The sequence below is a fragment of the Sesamum indicum genome, linkage group LG5, assembly GCF_000512975.1.
Source record: "Sesamum indicum cultivar Zhongzhi No. 13 linkage group LG5, S_indicum_v1.0, whole genome shotgun sequence".
NCBI classification, from domain to species: domain Eukaryota; kingdom Viridiplantae; phylum Streptophyta; class Magnoliopsida; order Lamiales; family Pedaliaceae; genus Sesamum; species Sesamum indicum.
This window is the reverse complement of record NC_026149.1, coordinates 16,672,855-16,696,137: the sequence shown is the minus strand read 5'-3', so window position 1 is coordinate 16,696,137 and position 23,283 is coordinate 16,672,855. Positions and strand designations below refer to the sequence as shown.

At 31.5% G+C, this 23,283-nt stretch overlaps 1 protein-coding gene across 1 annotated transcript; it reads left to right on the top strand.

Annotated features, from left to right (window-relative positions):
- On the top strand, positions 6,243-8,796 carry LOC105162722 (transcription factor MYB56-like). Its single transcript, XM_011080825.2, has 3 exons — positions 6,243-7,117; positions 7,669-8,136; positions 8,227-8,796. Exons 1-3 carry the CDS (start codon positions 6,757-6,759, stop codon positions 8,412-8,414), a joined length of 1,017 nt encoding a protein of 338 aa, XP_011079127.1. The 5' UTR covers positions 6,243-6,756; the 3' UTR covers positions 8,415-8,796.

Below are 23,283 nucleotides of genomic sequence, written 5' to 3'. Positions count from 1 at the left end.
AAAAGCCATGGCAAATACTTTTAGTCATCCTCGCAGATACTATGACCAAGAACCATTGCATGGCTGTGGTCAATGACTATTTACTATAACTATTTTATTTTTAATGATGAGTAATGTTGTATTTTTTTGTAATGTTAGCTATTACCAAGAATACAAATGTAAGAAAAATGACAAAGAAAATATTTGTTAGGAGTATTTACAGTCATATACACATTTATTTGAAGGATTATCTATTAAACCTCACAAGATATGGGCTGCATATAGATACTTGAAATGATGTGTCTGCACTCAGAAATTTTAGTTCAAATTAATTTCATTCAAAATATTAATTAAATAAAATAAAATACAATTATGATGTAATTAATAAACAATGCATACGTACGCTACATTAACTGATTGATTATACAGTAAATAAAATATATTTATCATATAATCAATTTAACCTGATCTAATCCGGCTCGAATAAGAGAATCTGTTGCTACACATTTTAGAAACCTACTTTCTTACAATCTGGTCAGCAACAATGCCCCAAAATTCCCATTTCAATTCCTCGACGTATCAGAAGAATGCATTCACAGTATCGATAGTCTACCAACAAACAAGGAGACCAGGATGTAGTTTTCAGTATTGACAAGAATAGTGTAGCAGGCCTGGATGGTTTTTCAACAGCATTCTATCAAGCCTGTTGGGATTTTATTGCATATTAACGAGGCAGTCAAGGACTTCTTTTATGGTACCCCAATCCCAAGGAGCTTCACAACCACAACAATCATGCCCATTCCTAAAGTCGATTCTCCTCAGACCTGGAATGACTTTAGACCCATCTCCTTGTGTAACGTCACCAATAAAATTATGTCTAAGCTGATTTACAACAAGCTTTACCACACACTCTCGAATCTTATTTCACCTTCGCAAAGCGGCTTCATTCCGCAAAGACTTATTAGTGACAATTCTAATGGCTTAAGAGATGATTCACCATCTTGACCTTAGATATAACAAAGGCAATCTGGTAATCAAGCTGGACATGTCTAAAGTGTTTGACAGAGTCAATTGGAATTTCCTCCTTATAGTCTTGCAAAAGATGGGTCTCCTCACATATTCTTCACTCTCATCAAGCATGTCATCCAAAACTGTTGGTTTACTGTTCTTGTTAATGGAGAAATGGCAGGATTCTTTAAATCATCCCAGAGTTTAAGACAAGGTGATCCACTCTCCCCAACTCTCTTTATTCTAGCAGCAGAAGCATTCTCAAGAGGACTTGATTTCCTCTTAATGAGAACCCGGGTATGTTCTGTCATATTAACTACAAGGTTAAGATATCACATCTCTCATATGCCGATGATGTTATCTTGTTCACAAATTGGGAGGAATATAGTGTGACAAGCTTATTCAATTCTTGAAAAACTTCGAGGAATCTTTCGGGCAAAAAATTAATCATGCTAAAAGTGCCTTCATTCCCGAAAAAAAACTAACCTGCTGGCACATCGAATCAAACATATCACCGGATTCTCAAGGAAGGTACTTCCCGTTACTTTCCTTGGTGCTCCTTTATTCAAGGAAAATAAAAAGAAAATTCTTTATGAAAATCTGATTGATAAAGTCAGAGCCAAAGTTGAGGGATGGGAACACTGTCACCTCTCTTATGGGGGTAGACTTCAATTAGTCAAAATTGTGCTCTCTTCTATGCCAATCTACCTCCTCCAAGTATTGAACCCTTCGGTGGGAATCATACAAAACCTCAAACAACTTTTTGCAAAATATTTCTAGGATAGCACAACGGAACAGAGAAAAATTTTGGATAAAGTGGTAAAATATCTGCTATCCTATTGAAGAAGGTGGACTTGGAATTAGAAACCTATGAGAGATGATCACAACATTCTCATATAAACTGTGGTGGAGATTGAGGCTAAAAAATTCTCTATGGTCTAAATTCTCCATAAGTAAATACTGTGGAGGATATTTTCCCACGCTTTCCAAAATCTTCATGACTGACTCGAGTATTTGGAAAAGACTCATTAAAATCCAAATAGAAACACAAACCAATATCTTCTGGAGCCTAGAGGTTGGGACTATCTCTTTCTAGCATGAAGGTGGCTATCTGAAGGCACACTAGCGAATATCTTGGGCATTCACTGCAAGCTTCATGTACCTGTTAACTGGTTCTGGAACAACTATGAGTGAGATATTAACAAACTCCAACAAGTTGTCCCACGGGAAATCATCGAATTGATCATGGAAGTTCCTATTATTGACAGCTAAACTAACTTTCTACATTGGAAACTATCCAAGAATGGGGCATTTACCACTAAATCAGTTTGGAATGAAATTAGAAGCCATGAACCTCCTCAGGTTTTCTATCATACTCTTTGTTCTAAATTGATTATCCCAAATATTTCAGTGTTCGTCTGGAGGTTGATTCACAACTGGGTACCTGTTGATGAGAGGCTTAAGCAAAAGGGAATCACAATGGCCTCCAAATGCTACTGCTGCGATGTAGAAGAAACCATACCGCATCTTTTTTTACATAACAATAAGTTTTTGGAAGCTTGGGTCTATTTCGCAGCTAAATTCCAAATTAATATCCCCCAAACAAATGACATCATCATTCTCATTCAGTCCTGGAAAAATAGAATTAGCGCTAAATCACACATAAGAGATATTATCCCAATCTTGATTTTCTGGGACATATGGAAGCTCCGGAATGATGCTAAGCACAAAGGGGTTGCATTCAAGGCTAACACCATTATTCACAAAACACTGGTATGTCTGCATAACCTCTATAAAAGTGAGCTATTAAAACCCGTGCACGTGCAAGGGGATTTTTTCATTGTTAACACTCTCAATATCCCCCTCCAACCGAAGACTAAGCAGGAGAAAGCCTCAAGCAGGGTGGTACAAACTGAATACAAACGGAGCTTCTAAAGGTAGCCCAGGCATTTCTGGCGCGAGCGACATCCTCAGAGATAATCTCGGTCAAGTCATCTTTGCCTTTCAAGAACTTCTGGCCATGAATTCTAACGACCAGGCTAAACTTCGAGCTATACACAGAGGACTGAAACTATGTATCGAAAAGGAATTTCACAATATTTGAATTGAAACTGACACAATGGTGATTATCCAGCTCATCTCTACACCATGACAAAGGGGCATGGAACCATCAGATTATCCTTCAAAGCATTCGGAATCTCCTGAGGCAAATTGAATATAAAATCTCTCACATTTTTAGAGAAGGCAATCAGGTGGCGTAGTTTCTGACTAATCAAGCATGTACATCTCAACAACTTAGCATCCTCTCCAAGGAACATCTTACAGGTAAAGCGAAAGGTATTATCAACCTTGATTCTTGTGGTCTCCCTCACGTTCGATTCAAAATTGTAGTTGACCCCCCTGAGTAGTTTTCTTGATATCGATTGCCTTAGTTCCTGTTACTACGTTGTTGTCTGCTTACGACTGTGAATTTCTATATGTTATAGCTTATTTTATTGCTTGTGGTACTGCATTGTTGTCTGCCTATGGCTGCAAATTTCTATCTGTTGTAGCTGATTATGTGTTGATGTTTGTTGCAAATTTCTATCTGTATTTCATGCATGATACTGCAGGACTTCATGGTCGATAGATTATGCTCCTATTTCTTAGTTGTATTCTCTGGAGCACTCTTACCTTTTTTTGTCTTGTGAGCATGCTTGGGCTATGCCGCAATTTTGTGCCTACATAGCTATTGCTTTGATACTCATCTTTTGACTTGTTTAGCGTGATTTGTTGAGAGAGCTGAGGTTCATGTAAGAAATGTATAATTAGCTCTCCCTCACTTTGTCGCGTTATATCCATTGATGGTGCACCACTTTTGGTGGCAACTATTGGATTGCTTGTATAGCTTGATTTGCAGGGCTAGTTGGAACTGATGATTCGAGTATAGTGGCAGAATTTTTTTAACACACTGGATTCTCGTTTCCAACTTAGTCTCTCATCTTAGCTCGTCTCCCTTTTATAAGGGAGTAGTACTCCTTGTTTATGCTTTTGTGATTTATTGTAAGGGAGTAGTACTCCTCGTTTATACTTTTGGTTAATATTTAGTACTCCTTTTTTACAGTTTTTTATAAATGATAGGGAATCGTACTCTCCATTGTAAATTTGCGAGTGGTTTAAAAAACAAAAAAAAAAAAAAACACCTAATCTAATTTAATTTAGACAAAATATTTCCATCTTTGACCGATGCCCGAAATATTATTCCAATTTAGTCAAACAAGAATCCTAATTTGAATTATGGCAGGACAAAACTTCACTTTTTGTGATGGGGTGCGCATAGTGTTTTTTACGTATCAAACGAATAATCGACAAGAAAATATAATGTTGAAATTTCTGGAAAATATATATATTTCAAAGAAATTAATGTTTTATGAAATCTATGTATGTCTGATATTCTAAAAATTTCTTTCAAATTTTATTTTATTTTTATCTCTTAGTTTTCAATAATTTGAAATCTTAAATGCACTGATATATAATTTTATCATTTCTATTAAAAAAGGGAGAAAAATGGACGAATCTTTTATTAATTAGTTACTTGCACAAGAACATATGTAAGAGCTAGCATAGGAAAAATAATAAATTACATCAATCTCAATAATAAATAAATTACAATAATTTACGTAATAAATAAATTACAATAGCTTATCTTAAATATGACAAGTACCAATATAAAAGGAGACAAATATTCATACGTCCGTCGTCCGGTGAGACTAAAACTCATCTCTACCTTAATTTTAACCACTAAGCGAAGACATAATTGATGTAATAAGACAGTTCTAAAAGCAAGACAAATAGTAAGGAACACATTTGTCAAAAACCCTCGGGGTGCCCTATATTTTTCGAATTTGCCAATGTCTTGATACCCAAAATGATATTAAAACGAACATTAACTTATATCAATAAACAACGTACCTTAGATTATACGTGCCCATATATAGAATATTTTGGAAAACATTTTTATTGCATTTTTCTTTATTATTGAAAAACATTGACAAATATGTAGCTACGATAATGATGAATACAATTTAAAGTTTTGTTTCTACTTTCTAGGTTGTAAGGGTGTTAACCTAGGAATAAAAGAATAGTACCTTTAGCAAGGTTTTGATTTTTGAATTCACAGTTTTTAAGGTTTTTATTCTTTTTTTTTTAATTTTTATGTGTCTCATCATTTAAGATATTGTCCATTCGAATAACATATGAGTTTCACAATATTATTATTTTGAAAAAAAAAGTATCTTGTTAGGAAAAAAAGGTCTTAAATTATAAACTACTCAATTTATTAGTTTACGATCGGTGTGGGATACAAAATAATATTAAGTTTGATTTGTTAGAACATCTTTTTCAAAAACTTACCGTCAATTAAAAGAATAATGTACGTGGGTATTTAAAATAAAAAAAAATTTCGATCAAACTACCATAATACATCTTCACACGTGTTAATACATGTGAGGAGGTACATCTTATTTTATAAAGATAATTTGGTTAAAAAAAAATTGTTTGACCTACAAAAAATCAATAGTACATCAATGGGTGCTAAATATGAATTTTTATTCAATTTTTTTTGTTGCTAATTATAAAAAAAATTTGTAAATTTTAACAGATGAAATCCATTTACTAGAAGAAAACAAACATCGGTAGCATTTGATATAATTTTTCAAACTATAAAAAATTTATATGTGATTATACGAATATCTCATGAGATAACAGTATAATTATTCCTATTAATTTTTGTATCTTTTACTAATTTTTTTTTATTTGAATTAGAAATATACAATTTTATGTTATTTTCAATTAAAAGAATTTTTATGGTTATTTAAATTTAGACTTAAAAGAAAAATATGGTCGGAGAATCAACGTGCAATCAATACTATTATTATTCTAAAGCAGTCATAAAGAGATGTTGAAATTTGGACAGTGATTAGGCAAAAGTTGGTTAAAATTGCGCAGAAAAGATAAAACAAAACGGCATTGTAATAAAATAGGGACAGATACCTTCCTCTTTTTGAAACAAACGTTGAATTGAATGGGAAAAAAGAGAGGAGATTCTGTTTTCTGCACTCGAGAACCGAGGTAGAAAGAAGAAAAGACACAGGAAAAACAACCAGCAGTTTTCCAGACACCCAACTCCAACAGTACTGTCGAATGGGGCTTCCCCACCACCCAACGGCATTGTAATAAAATAGGGACAGATACCTTCCTCTTTTTGAAACAAACGTTGAATTGAATGGGAAAAAAGAGAGGAGATTCTGTTTTCTGCACTCGAGAACCGAGGTAGAAAGAAGAAAAGACACAGGAAAAACAACCAGCAGTTTTCCAGACACCCAACTCCAACAGTACTGTCGAATGGGGCTTCCCACCACCACCACCCACACCCACACGAGGGGCTCTCGTTTTCCACCCAACCCTCACAAGGACACACGCACACACAAAGTTCTAGACAGACAGACTAATGGATACATATAGGGAGAGAAATACATTTAGAGAGAGATAGAGAGAGAGAGAAAGAGACGTTTCTAGCTACTTCCTTCGTGTTCCATTGATCTTAGTTTCATTCATGGGCTTTCTCTTTTCTTTCTTGATTATGTCGTCCGCGCGCTCTGAGGAAATGGATACATATATATAGAGAGAGAAACCTAGATACATACATATATATATATAGAGAGAGAAAGAGAGAGAGAGAGAGAAACTCGTTTCTATTTAGTACCTTTAATTCTTGTTTGAATAATAAGAATGATGAATCTGCAGCAGAAACTCTCGAGGATTGCTGCTGCTACTCATGAAATCACAGCAAAAGGGTTTCAAGATTCGGCATTTGTAACCCCATCTGATTCCAAACCTCCTCAACAAAGAGAGAGTGAAATGGGGTTTGATCGGTATCTGATTAATGGTCCATTGATGAATGAGAATGAGAATGAGGTGATGAAAAGGGCAGGGCGGACTGATTCCCTGGAAATTGGGGTGACAACGTCGTCCAAGGTATGTAGCAGAGGGCATTGGAGACCGCATGAAGATGCTAAACTCAAAGAGCTTGTTGCCAAGTTCGGCCCTCATAACTGGAACATCATTGCTCAAAATCTTCAAGGAAGATCAGGTAACTAATTAATCACAAACATTTCTTTTTTTCTTCCTTTCTTTTGCAATAATTTTTTTTTTTTTTTTTGTTAGTTATATATCTTCAAAAGCTCAAGAAATGGCTTTTTTTTTTTACTTTTTTTCAAAAATGGATTTCTTTTCAAGATTGTTATTTATATATAAATATATTTGATGTACTTTTTATATCTTTTTATTTTTCCCAAAAATGATTTATTTACATTAGCAACGAATTTAGCAAGAAAAATATTTCTGATTTTCAAATGTTTATATATCTTCAGAAACTCGAAAAATGTTTTTCTATATCTTTTTAGTTTTTTCCAAAAATGATATTTTATATATCTTCAGAAGCTGGAAAAATGGTTTTCTTTTTTCCTTTTTCTTTTCAGGATTGTAATTTTAATTTTTATTATTTATATATCTTCCAGAAGCTAAAAAAATGGGTTTTTATCTTTTTCTTTTTCCCAGATTTTATCTACTTTTTTGGTATTTATATACCTCGAGAAGCTGAAAAATGTGTATATAAATATATATTGTTTGTTTTGGAATTAGGGAAAAGTTGCAGACTGAGATGGTTTAACCAGTTGGATCCAAGGATTAACAGGAGAGCATTCAGCGAGGAGGAAGAGGAGAGGCTTTTGTCAGCCCACAAACTGTACGGCAACAAATGGGCTATGATTGCGAGGCTGTTTCCTGGGAGAACCGACAACGCTGTCAAGAACCATTGGCATGTGATTATGGCAAGAAAACGAAGGGAAGAAAACTGCATCTACAGACGGAAAATGCCCTCATCATTCTTACACCTCCAACTCCAAGAAAACAACAGTCATGATCCATCAACTGTTTCTAGCAACAACCTTATAAATATTATGAATGTCGTCTTCGATGATCAGTTGTCTGCTGCCTCTACTTGCACCGCAGATCTCTCCCTCACTCCATCTTCACTCAAAACCCCTCATTTCCTCAGCAGCTTTAGTCCTGCAGTTCATCACCAAAATCTCCTCTATTCTGCTGCTGCTGGTAATGATAATCTCATCTTCTTTCTTTCTTTCTTTCTTCTTTTTTTTACAAAAAAACATATGTTTTAATTAGATCAATTGTGGGGTGCAGGGAAAGAAGGGAAAGGGCCTGAAAATCATCAGGATCATGATGAATTAGGTTACTCAGAATCAAAGTCTGAAGTTTCTGCATCTGAATCAGTAGCCAACAATGAGGCCAATCTGTTTATGTGTGGGGAAGATGAGAGTGGAAAATTTGACATGGGATTCATTGATTTTCTTGGAGTAGGAGCTACTTGATTTGACTGTGGGTTTTGGGGAAAAGGGTTTTATTTTTTGATATATGGGAAAGGGCAAAATTATTATGCTTTTAGACAAGGGATACAACATTTTTAGTTTTTGGAGTTTTTAAGATGATAGTAAGATTAAAAAAAAATCTATAAATTTAGTTCTTTATTTTACGAAAATTGTAAAATGGTGCAAAAATTGAGAAAAATTCGACACATTTAATCATGTGTTTTACAGTATTTATGGAACTAAATATGTTGATATTTCTCAATTTTGAGGCTATTTCGAAGATTTTATAAAGTAGAAGATTAAATGTGTCGAATTTTCAATTTTAAGATCATTCTAAATTTTTTTATAAATATTAAACTCTATTCCATGGGGTTATGATCATTGCATCTGTGAGCGTTAGTATATATATTTGTATATGTAGAAGAAAAAAAAAAAAAAGAGGGGGGTTCGCAGGAAAAGGGATTAAATACAATTAATGAAAAACTATAAAAAAAGTTCCTATGAAAAAACAAATGCAATTTACCTTTTCTGTAATATTTAGTGTCATAGAGAGGTAAATTACTCTTTATTTTTTTACAGGGGCTCTTTTACACGTTTTTATTAATACAGAGAGTAAATTGTATTTAACCCCACGAAAAGAGGTCTCCTTTGCTCTGCATGTACAGTAAATCCCATAAATGAAAAAACAATTACATTTGAGATTTCTTCGTGATATGTACTTCTATTTCCTTATTTTGTGGGTTGTATTTAACTACTGCTTACTTTTAACTTTCTCTGCAACTTACTTTAAATAGTTGCAGTTCTAATATGTTGGGGGATCGATATGATGTCAAATATATATACATTTGGGTTTGGACTGCATAGCTATCTTATAGAGACGCTCTATTATGAATCTATATGTGTATGTAATATATATTTTTTTTCATCTTATTCGATCTATACAGACACTTTATTACGAATTTGTAAAAATTAAATACTTATAATTATTCATAAAGTTAAATCATAGGTCAATATATAAGGAAAAATAATATTTTTTATTTCATAACTTAGGGTCTTTTTACTTTTGGTTCCATTAGTTATTGATTTCTCACTTCGCTCTCGTTACTTTCCAAAGTAGCACTTTTTGTGCAATGGTATTTCTCGTTAGCTACTTAATGAAAAATGCCACGTGGCTGTTAAGTGCATGGGATCAAAAGTGTTATTTTTTAAAAATAACGGGATCAAAGTGAGAATCCACTAACATATATATGAGACCAAAAGTACTGTAAAAGTCCTAATGGTCACGTACTAAGCATGTGATATTTTTCGTTAAAATATCTAACAAAAACGTGCCATAAGATAAAAAAATACTACTTTTCTAAAATTGTGTGAATAAAGATTGAAAATTTTATAATCAACGGGATCAAAAGTGAAAATAATCCAAATTATGAGATGAAAAATGGTGTTTGGTACACTTTGTTGATTGCGTACATGGGAATATATGACTTTTTATTACAACTTTTGTATGGTTTTTGTTTCATGTCTTTTGTCCTTTCTTAATCAACATGCTGCAAGTAGGGTAACACCCCACGAGACGCCAACTAATATAATAATCGGGTTACATGCATAAAACGCGATTACTTGCTTTTAGTTGCATCAATCTCTTTTAAGTACCGGATTAGATAAGAAAATAGTTTATTTCTATAAAAAAAAAAACAAGTTAATTAGTAAGTAAAATTTTCACTACTAATCTGCACTATTTAATATATATTTTAAATAAGACGTTAAATTGGTTTGTAAGTAAATTTTTTGTTTGTAAATTCTATAGCAAGTAAATTTTTTATATTAAATAATACAGATTAGTATTGAGATTTTTACTTGATAATTAGCTCAACACTAATGTTTTTTCACTGTTATTTAGCAATTTTCTTGTACTGCCTGTTGCAAACCGTGTTCTATCTTTTACTCCATTCAATATACACGCTACATGTATAAGGATGACATCAGGCGAGATTACACTTTTAGTTCCATTGAATAATAAGTTCAATACTTTTAGTCATCTGATTTACGAAATTTTTAAAATAATCCCGAAAGTTGGGAAAATTGGACACAGCTCTATACTTTACGAAAATTTTAAAATGAACCCAAAATTTTAAAAAAAAAAAAAACTCGATATATTTAGTCGTATAAATCCCATAAAGTAGAGGACTAAATGTGTCCACTTTTTTCAATTTTGGAATCATTTTGAAAATTTCGTAAAGTATAGGACAAATATATCGAGTTTTCTCAATGTTGGGTCATTTTAAAACTTTCATAAAACAGAAGACTAAATGTGTTGAAATCCTATATTTTATGAAATTAAAAATATAACTTTACTGATGACGTTATATACTTTATTTTAAAATTCTTTTTATAAACATGATGTATATATATATTGAATGGAATAGAATATGTAATAAACTTCCAAATAAAAAATTCTATCCATTTAAATACAATTAAGGAATAATCTTTTAAACATATCTCATTACATAGACTTAGAAACTTCGAACTTCAACTCACGTATCATTAAAATAGAGTTCGTAATCGGTTATTTATGTTTTTCGTGTGAGAATATATATATATATATATATATATACACTATTTTTCTTTCTTTTTATTACCATAATTATTATGTCATAACATACAAGATAAGTCATAATCATGCTTCAGCTAGAAAGAGGAAGTATCTTAAATATTTGTTCTCCTCTCTGACAAATTCTTTTCGATATTATAGTTTCATGGTCAACTTTAAAGACTTAGACATGGTTTTGTCCGTAACTTAAGATTTTTTTATTTTTTATTTTATCGGTTATGAGATTCTTATTTTTTAATTTCATAATTTTGAAAAGTAACATTTTTAATCCTACGTATATGATACTTTTTAGTTAGATATTGAAAAATTATAATTTTATACTCCTTATGGAGAGTGGAATATTTAGTCCCGTATAAATTGATTTTCGCAATTTAATCCTGTAACTTTATAATTTTGGCTAGTCCTTTTTTGGCCAATTGATTGGGAATTACAATTTACTTACAATTTTAGTCTTGTAAATAAATTCATGAAAGGACCAAAATGTCGACTCTCCCAAGTTATAGGACTAAAAATGCCAACGACCCCTAAGTTATATGACTAAAATTACAATTTAATTGAATTATGTGCAAATCACATGCAATTTTTCCGGATAAAAGGATGAAAATTATCAAATTTTAAAGTTATAGGACTAAATTGCGAAAATCAATTTGTACAGGACCAAAATTGTCATCCCCCATAAGTTACAGGACTAAAATTGTATTTTTTTCTCCTTAGATATTTAACGAAAAAGGTCACGTGGTTGTTACATCTATGAGACCAAAAGTGTAACATTTTTAAAGTTACGAGACTAAAAGTGAGAATCTCGTAACTAATGGGACTAAACCTATAAAGATCTTAATGGGCACGTACTAAGCATGTGAAATTTTTCGTTAAAACATTCGACGAAAAGGTGTTATGAGATAAAAAAAAAAAACTATTTTTTAAAATTATAAAATCAAAAATAAAAGTTCTAATAATTAATACAACTAAAAATAAAAATACCATAAATTACATAATCAAAAATATATTTTTCCCCTGAAGCGCATAAAATGTTTTGTGTGCAGTATGAAGTGTAAGAAGACTGGGCCGTTTTTACATTTTAACCAACCTTAGTTGACCCGACATGATTTGTTGAAATTGGACTACATATTACGTGGTAATAATTATAGCTAGAAGCCCAATAATTGTAGGCTAGACTTATATGGTCGGATTAAATGGACCTCTTTTTTTCCCCGATTAAGAGAGTGTTTGATTATATTTACATCATCTCATAATTATCTGAAATAATTGTGATAGGCAAAAAATGGAGATGGTGATCTAAGCGATGTGTCCACTTTCTTCTCCCAATCCAATGAAGTACCTGTAGAACAGAAAACACGTCAAACTAATCGAGTCGAGACCCGATTATAAGACTCCGACGCTCAAGTCAGAAAACGGAGGTCGAATAGATAATCTCCAGTGATAGAATTATAGTAGATTTATTGATTACCTTTATCAGTGTAAAACTGCTCCTATTTATATAATCTCGATTTTCCTTGCACGACTGCCATGTGTCTTAATCTTTAGCCTTCACAACCTCCTAATCAGGCGGCCAATATGGGATCATGCGCCCAGGTCGCCTCATTAGCTATATATCCACGGTCTGGTCCCTTTAATCACGTCGTATGATTTCTCCTTGGTCTTTATAGAATAAAAATGACCGTTGAGGTGCGAAATGTCGTTAATACCCTCCTTCAAGGGTATCTCCATCTTTTAGTAATCCAACCCTCATCAAATTGTAACTTTTTTTTTATTGTATAAAAAATAATGTTTGTCGTGACTGAAGTTGCATATACCTTTTGCCGAATGGTGGAATGATGAACAATTATTATACATGTATAATTCTTTTAAACAAATAAAATATGCTAAAAAAAAGATTAATTTGATTACAGCCTTCAATTATGATGACTAAGATCAGAAAATTAGTGGAGGAGTTTAGTGATTGAAACAATAATTAAGAAGTAGAGGGTGACGGAAAGTGAAACTAATTAACATTGTCAAACAAATGATATTTATGACTTCAAATTTTCTGTTAATTTAAAAAATCTCTATTTATTTTATAATACCTTTTTTTCAAGAATCATTAATCAATATATGCCAATTACAAATGTTTAAATATGGGGTAACATAAAAATTTGTGGTAAAAATTGCTAAAGACAAGTTTTTGTCCAACATGGTTTCAAAAGGGAAAGTTGCGATTTTAGTCTTGTAATTTATAGGGAGTGACAATTTTAGTTATGTACGAATTAATTTTTATAATTTATTCCTTTAACTTTATAATTTTAATAATTTTAATTTTCATTTGGCCAATTTTAATACAAGAACAAAATTGTCATTGTCATAAGTTGTCGGACTAAAATTGCATTTTCTTTTGTTGGAAAATTAAGATCTGGGCTGAAAATGGTGGGTATGTCGAGCATGAACGTTTTGCTCCAATTTATTGGAAGAGTTTTTTTCTTGAATTTTCTTTGAAATTCTTAGTTAGATATTATATATATTAGTTGTATGTTATAAAAAGTAGTGTAATTTATAAAATTGTTGAATCGTGGAATATTTGTAGTCATATTTGGTATTGGATTCTAGGTAATTGTAAATACCGATAATTTCGTTTCCCTTTTTTTAGATTTGGTATAATTATATTTAAATTTTTTGTAATTTAAAAAATAATATTTAGTACCACTGGGATTTGCTTCCATCTAACAAATAAGTCTCTTCATTAATCAAAATTCACTGAATTTACTGATAATTAATAAAAAAATTGAATAAAAATCAATATTTACCTTCAATTGACTTATTATTGATTTATTGCAGGTCAAATAATTTTTTTTCGAGTAAACTACCCTTATAATGGTCAAAATATACCTCCTTACGTCCACTAACGCATGAAGACGTATGGAGATCATTTGATCATAAAAAAATTATTTGACCAATAATAAATCAGTAATAAGTCAATCGGGGGTAAATATATATTTGGTTTTGAATTTTTTTGTTAATAGCAGTAAATTCGGTAAATTTTGACTAACGGAGGGACTTATTTATAAGATGAAAGCAAACTTCAATGGTTCCAGATATAATTTTCCAACCACAAAAAATTTACGTATAATTACACCAAACTTTATGGGAGGGGAGTATAATATACCTTTGTAAATATTCACTGTGGTTGGTGGTGTTTTGGGTTCTATTTGCATCGAGAGGAAGGATTCTTGGTCTTGTTTGTACGTAATACACAACAAACTAAACTAGGTAGTGGGGTACTGATGAGTATATGCATGAGGCTAATGATTCAAATTCAAGCATAGATCACTGGTGGGGAATTAATGTTGTTTGATTCACTGGTGGGTAAAATACAGTCTAATTCAAAAAATTGATTATAAATCGTATTCTATGTCAATAACACCTACCACCTCACAATTTTCTATTTACAATGATGATCATGTTGATCCATCAGATTTTGAATTTGATGTGGGGTTATACTTTAGAACTGCACTGATTTTAGATTCGCAATAAGGAATAATCAAATAAATAAAAAGAACTTTTGAATTTCACAAAAAAACAAAAAAAAACACTATAGTAATGAAATGCAAGTAACTAATGAGTATCGGTAGCTTCTTGGGCCAAGCATGGTGACTTGGGTGTGCTGCCTCTCTCCCGGGCTGATGAGCCTATGTTTGGACTTAACACTTTTTCTTGGGTCAATCTCTTTTGGACCATACCCATTAGGTAGGTTATTTATGCTTGATTCAAGTATAAAAAAGACAAATTTTCCATTCATGCTATTGACAAGCATCTTCAAAGCATTGTACTTCTAAATTTCTGAACCAAAAAAAGCCAACAATACTTTAAAGCAATCTTGAACGCAAGGCATATGCAAGAAATAATGCAAATGCAAACTTTTTTTTTTTTTACAATAAAATGAAATTTATAAATGAGACAGGACATTAGCCTTAATTGTTTCATACAGAAAAGAACGTGGGTCAGATCCCTCACCGTAACAAATGCAGCTTGATTAGCTGCTCTACGAGTAAAACTAAATGAAACATCACGAGCATTTGAAATCAAATGATGGATGTCCACAAGGATCGGGCCAACCGAGGAGCAATCCTCCATATGATTCTGAAGTTTGGTGATCACTTAAAGACGATCACCTTCAATAATGTAACGATTCCAGTAACTGTCATTTTCCACTTGAGACAATGGCCTCTCCAATCCCGTGCAATAACTCCTACACCCACTCCTCTATTGTCGCTAAAGACTGCAGCATTGAAGTTTAATTTGATCGGTGTCAGGTGGTCTACATAAGTTGTCAAAAGGAAGGGAAGTAGGCTTCATCACCACCACGTTATGAAAATCATGCAATAGCATACAGCAAATATGACACAATCCAATGAATTGCCAGGGACTGTTTGTTTCCTCGCCCCCATAGCCTCCAGCAAATCATCACAAAAAGGTTGAACTGCTTGTTGTCGAGTTGTTCCTGAACTCGGCATATCCATTTCGCTACTCCTCCATTCCAGTTGCTGATTAACCGCCAAGGGAATTGGGAAAAAACCCAAGCCTGCCTTGCAAATGAGCATTCCAGGAACATGTGTTTTGAATCTTCTTCTAGTGCTCCACAAGACGAGCAAGCTAAATCAGTATCACAACAACGATGAATAAGATTCGACGTTGTTGGAAGGGCCTCCCTACACAACATCCACATTTGTTTTTTGTTTAGATATGAATTTTTCAGCGAGTCCAGTAATGCAAAATGATGAAACACTAAAACAATCAGTGCTACTAATGAAGAGATGATTAATAGAGTTGATATGGATACTGTTGGGACAAAGAAGAACATTGAGGCCAATATAGAGTATGAAACTTCACTGTTAATGCCCAAATTTAAAAAAAAAAAAACAGTTGTTTGGTCAGATTTTACAAAAGTGAAGGATGCAAATAGAGTTATGAAGATTTCTTGTATACGTTATAAGAGAATGTATACCAAAACCAAGATTACTCCAATAATTCAATTGCATCAGCACTTGCAGCACTGTGCTAACTATCTCAAAACAAAAGCTGACAAGGAGAAAGATGGACTTTTCCAAACACAACTTGGTTTCAAGACTAGTAGTTTAGATCCAACCTCTTGTCCAAGTATGTATATTGGGAAGTTTGATATGGAGAAGATAAAAGAATCAGTGGCTCATTGAATAATGATACATGAACACCCTTTCTCTATTGTGGAAGAAGAAGGACTCAATTTGATGCAAAGAAAAGGATTACTTGAGTAGCGAGGTATTACAAGAAACACAATAAAAACTTTGCATCAACATTTATGAGTTGAAAAAGAATAAATTGAAGAGTTTATTGAAAAATATGAACAAAATCAGTCTCACAACTGACTGTTGGAAATCAAAGAACCAAAAGATCGAGTACTTGGTGATAAATGGTCATTGGATTGACCAAAGCTAGCAATTACAAAAGCGTGTCTTAACTTTGTTCACATTCCACTCCCCCGCCCATCGAGGTCTTAAAATTGCAAATGCTATTTGTTGTTGCTTGGAGGATTGGGGAATCGTGAGTAAGATCCACACCATGTTTGTGGATAATGCTTCTGCTAATGATTCAACCATTGAAAATTTGAAGATTTATATGTAAACAAAGGAGACTACTTTATGATGGAAAATTATTCCACATAAGATGTTGCGCCCATATACTTAATCTCATAGCTCAAGATGGACTTTCATAAATTAAAAATATTGTTGATGTTAATATGATAGCATAAAGTATGTTCGATGATTCGATGCAAGACTTAAAATATTCTCTGAAATGGTGAAACAATTGAATTTACCAAAAAAGAAGTTAGTTGATGATTGTCGGACAGGGTGGAACTCAATATATGAAATACTGGTTGTTGCAATCAAATTCAAAAATGTCTTCCCGAGGTTTGTTGATAGGGAGCCACATTATGATATTCGTCCAAGTGCAAAAGATTGGACAAAAATTGAAAAAGTGTGCTCCATATTAGAGCTATTCAGGACTGTTATGCACATATTTCTGGAAATAACTATCCTACTTCAAACTTGTTCCTTAATGACGTGAACAGAGTCAAAGTCTTGTTAGATAAGAAGACACTGGAGAATGATAAATTCATTCAGGATATGGTTGAAAGAATGATGATCAAGTTTGACAAATATTGTGGATAATCCAATTTGCTAATGTCCATAGCAGTTGTTCTGGATCCAATGTGTAAGTTAAGAGCACTTGATTTATGCTTTCCAAGATTGTATTTTTCAGAAAATGTTGAGAGGCAGATTGTTATTATTCGAAAAACATTATATGAACTATATTCTCAGTATATAGGTATTTTCAATATTGAAAAGACTTCTCAATTGGGGAAATGCACAAATAAAAACTTTCAAAGCCAGATCTTAGACATGTTGAAACTCAATGTGATTGGTCTGAGTATGCTGAATATTTGAAGTCAATGGAATCTATTCAGCCTCAAAAGTCTGAACTTGATTTATATTTTGAAGAAATATATATTTTAAGAAGGATAAGAAGGACGGAAAAGACTTTGAAGTTCTGAAATGGTGGAGAGTTCATGCCTTGAAATATAAGATCTTATAAATAATGAAAAGAGATCTTCTGGCTATTCCGATCACCAGTGTTGCTTTTGAGGTTACACTTAGCGCAGGAAGCAAAGTCATAGACAAACATCGTGCAAGTATTGATGCGTGGAGGAAATTGGCTGAGAAAGCGCTTTGGAGTCAAGAAAAAGTCTCATGTACATTCTTTGTATTTTTAAAGTTTTAAAAATATCACTATTATTTTTAACTTATTATAAGTGTATTAAATTTTTATTCATTGATTTGCAGAGTGATAAAAAAGCAATACATGTAAGCTTGCCTCTTGATGGTGATGTCCTAAAGGTACATTCATGTAACTCAACTGCTGAAAATTGTCTCAGTTACTTCGTTTAAATTGCATCAACATATAACATGTTTGAGATGACATAAGGTGGGTTTGAGGTTTGAGGTTTGAGCTTCGATCCTTCAATTAATATTGACATCAAATTAGGTGATAACTTGCTCGTCTTTTTTATTGGGTTTGTTAACTTCCAGCAAACTATTTTGATTATATTATGACATTCACATTCACTTACAAAGAGATACATATTGCTTGAATTTTGTTATGTGGTTCTAATTTAGTTTATTATCATTTATTTTATGCAGGTTTGAGATAATAACAACGAGGACGTTTTGTTATGTGAACTTCATAGACTTTTGTTATACTTCTGAACAAACTTGGATTAGAACGGTTTTTGTCCAACGTAACTAATTTATTTTTATTTGAATGATGGATTGATATTTAGATAAATTTAATCTTTGTATATTATGATTTTATAATTTCTATTTGGTTTTTGCGAATTTGGTACGACTTGTTTGTTTTTCTAATTAGTTAGTCGATTATCAATAAATTAACTTAAATTGTTACATACATGTGTTTAGATAAAAGTAGGGTATACGAGCACGAGCTCCAGTTCGAACTAACAATTTTTCTTTTTGTACTCGCACTCAAGCTCAACTCGTTTGCATCCCCACAAACTTCCAGTCAAATTAAGCTAAAATTGAATACTTTAAAATGGGTCTAAACCAAAAGTGCCAATATCCTTAAAAAATGAGATCAATTTTGCAATTTCCCCTTATTTATAGGGACATATGCCAAATAAATGCCAATTGTTGGTACTTGGTTTAAACCTTAATTAGCCGGCGGCACGTAACATTAACTATATGTGGATCAAAATAATCACATAGAAATTTTGAATAGATTTGATGACAGAATCTAATACTGACAACTCAACAACAAACACACTCCCCTGATTCGTTCACCCATTCCCATTTCTGTTTATTACAAACAAAACAAACATATGTCAAACATATGCATCAATCCCAAACAAATTGAAAGGGTATTATTATGAGCCCATGTGCAGTCGTGTGCACAAACACACCTTTCCGCTTCTACTCATTACAAAGATTCCTTAATTCATCAATCTCTCTCTCTCTCTCTCTCTCTCTCTCTCTATATATATATATATATATATATATATATCAAATTAACACAATTAAGTGCTTCTTCCTAAAGCCGAAAACATAGGATAACATCTTTATTACAAAACAAGTAATTAACATGTACGTACCTTTTACTCTTCTTGACATGATCCCATGTTGCCGACCAATATATAGCCCTTGCATGATTATATATATAGGTTATTTCATCGGAATTTTTTATTACAAATTGATGTTGTGTTTTATGTTGTTCTTTATGTATACACATTGTGTTTGTATATATAAATGATATGAATTTCATATACATTGTGTATGTATATAAAGTACAGTATTATAAGACGTATCGTCATTTTATAATAAAAAAATTCAGATCGAATTATAATATTAATAGTTATTTAAGCCAATGTGATTGATAATTAAAAAAAAAACAAAAAAAAAGTGTGTTTAGTTACAAATATAGGATAAATTATATACGTTAACACTCCTAAGGTTAGATTTAATTTTGCAAAGACTCGCTACATATCGCAGAGTTAATTACAGATACGTCTCTGGAGGTTGACTATAAATATTACGCCCTATTCAGTGACGAAAATTCATATTAATATTACCTCAAGAGGTGCGTACGTGCGAATATATAAAGGGTATAGAGTAATTCTACATAATTAGACCTAATTTTCAAGAAATATCAATTTAATTTGCCCAATAATAATAATATTGTGCAAATCAATTATTAAAAGTAAATCAATTATGTTATTTTCAATTCAATGAATACTTGAAATTTAGAATGTGGGTGGTGAAAACTTCCTAGTCCAAGGACAAAGAAAAAATTTGGTTTAATCAATTAACTACAAAACAAATATTATATGTAATCTTCATTTTATCGATCGCTTGTTACGTGATTGATTTAAATTTGATTAAATTAGCTATAATTTTATAATTAGCTAAGTATAATTAACTATTTAGGTCTACGATTATGAAATTTCTGAACTAAATTTTTCTTACAAGACAGACGAAATCTAGTTTACAGACTCACAAATTAAGGTTATATTATATATGTTCCTAAGTTCTGATGTAATGTAGCCTATAAAGTAATTTCTTCGATTTGTTAGGGTTGTCGATCGTGCTGAAGCCAAGTTAGGAATCTTTGCATTGAATTCCGGATGTCATATAATTAAACATTTCTCATTAAGTTTGAGCAGACAATATATATATATATATATATATATATATATATGCACTAATCATAAATGTAGTGAACTTTTTCAAGTGTTAATTATTACTTAAATCCCACCTTAATTTGTGTAATGAATTCTTTAAATATGTTTTATTTTGAATTAATTGGTGAGCAGCTCATAAATGTATACATATATACATATACCCTTACAAAAAAATTGAGTTTCCACTATACTATAAATGACCATAACTTAAAAAATATGGTAAATCAATACTATAAATCACAATTAAACGAAATCAAAATAAAAAATTAAGTTTTTACCATTATTAATTAATATTCGCCACGATTTTTTAATCATAACCAGAACATTTGCCGGGATTTTAGTCCTAACTAATGTTTTGACTGCACTTGTAGAAACAACGATTAATAGCCGTTACGAAATTGTGGTTAATTTGTATTTGCTACGATTTTTTTTCTTTTGACTACAATAATTAATCGTAAAAAAAAACTATAATTTTTTCTAGTGTATAGTTCTTTTAATGTGGACCGACGAAATTTTTGAATTTACTCAATTCCGTATTTCTCGTACTTGTACGGAGCCGCGTCCCAATTAAAAGTTAATACAAGTAGATAGATCATATTAGAATATTAATCCAATTAATTAGGGAGAGCTGATTGCTTCGGACAACAAAACTACAACATCCTATTTTATTTATTTATTTATATATATATATATATAGAATTAATTACACTTAAGCACTATTTCAAAATGTGAAATTACAATTTTTTTTAAAAAGTTCTAAAATTATACTTACACCCCCTTAAAAAAAATTTCGTTTACACCTGACCCCTCCGTTAAGGTTTGAAAAAAATACTGACGTCAGTAAAAATACAAAATGCATAAATTTTTAATTTTTTGCCAACTTCAGCCTTTTTCATCCGAAAACTCTAACGAAAATGGGGGTCCAGTTTGAATAGTAAATTTTCAAAAAGAATGTAAATATAATTTTTAAAAAAATGAGGAAAAAATCTAAGTTTACGTTTTTAAAGAAGATTTAAGTCTAATTAATCCTCTATATATATCATGAGACATGTCTTAGAAAGCTTTGGTATGCCTATGTGCATTAATCGTTTGTACCTTGCAAATATCATTACATACTTTATTATTTTTAGGAATAAGGATTTACTGTGTCTTTTAAGTGACAGTGATTTATAATATAGGTAATAATTAAATTTTTTTAATGCATTATTATTTGAAGGCTACATCAGATTTCCTTTTTCAATTTAATGCATTATGGTTTAATTATTTTAATTAAATTTATATTTAAAAATTATTCGAATGCTCGACGTGGTGTAAAATAATATATTAGCTATTTTACCCTTATTTACTGACTATGATTAAGAGTCATAGTATCACGTATAAATGATGATCACAATGCAAAAAAATTTGAATATTCGCTACATTATAAATGATCATGGCTTGAAAATCGTGACAAATCGATACTATTAATCACGATTAAATAAAATAAAAATAAAAATTTAAATTTTTAACACGATTAATTAATATTCGTCATGGTTCCCCGTAACTGATATTTTGACTACATTTGTAGAAACAACAGCCAAGCTGTTGCGCAGCCGTGGTTGATTTGTATTTGCTACGATTTTTATATATATATATATATATATATATAATCACTAGTTATATTTATTAGCTAATAAAAGCTCGATTTAAAAATTAAAATAATTAAAATATTATGATTCTATAAGTATATGATCATGAATTTCATCGAACTTACGAGTATTTGTCTGGTCATCCGTCTCATCATCACTTTACATGAACTTATAACAATTTGTTATAATAATAAATCTCGATGGTATTTGTAATTTGATTTTTTTTAAAAAAAATAGATATATATATCCCTATATAATAAAAATATGTTATTGCTTCTTTTAAAATTAAGAAAAATATTTTTATTTTAAAAGATATGAACTTGCACAGAATTAAAATTATAATTTTTCTCTATATAATTATATAAGACGTGATCGATGAAATTCAGCTCAATTGACGAAACTAAAGTCCCATAACTCAAAGGTCATAGATTCCAACCCTACCGATGTGTATGGAATATTTCTACTCTTATAGTATGTATTAATTAAATATACTTATATGATATTAATGAATAGTATATAATTGTTATCATTGTTGGTATTTATTACGTATTGATACTTGATGTTAATAATGTAATAATAGTTTATCTCTTTCACTTCAAAAAACAAAATATACAAGATGTGCATAGTTCAATTGATACTTTATCTGTATGATCAAATGTGCTACTGTAAACTGTGGGACAAAAAATACAACACCCTCTATCGTGTATGACAAAACGCAATTTGCCCCAATTTTGTAGATTTGAAGTTCAAAATAAGGTAATATAGCATTTTGTCTCCTGTAATTTAAAACTTTTCCACTTTTGAACCTTTTAATTAAAAATTTTCACTTTTAGTCCCACAATTTTTAAAAAATAGCACTTTTAGTTCAAGAACGCAGTTTCATCAGACGGGATAGGCCACATGACCCATTAAATACATGGGACCGAAAGTATTATCTTTTGAAAATTATGTCAACAAAAAATGATATTTTCGTAACTAACGGACCACAAAATGAGAATTTCATAATCAGTGAAATAAAAAATATAAAAGCCCTAAGAGCCACTCGCTAAGCCCGTGGGCATTTTCTGCAAAAATGTGTTAGGCGACCAAAAAAAGTGCTAATTTTTTAAAGTTACAAAATCAAAAATAAGAATTCCGTAACCAACAAAATTAAAAATTAAAAAAAAAAACCCCTTAAATTACAAGAGTAGGGGTAGAGCTACAAGTCCAAAAACTCAATTTTACAGCTGAAACGGTAGAATTTGCAGGAAATTAATCAATTGTTTCATAATACCTCATTGCCAAATTATATATATATATAGCTTTGAGTAGCAATAATATTGATTTCCACAAAGCAAGGGCAAAGAGAAATCA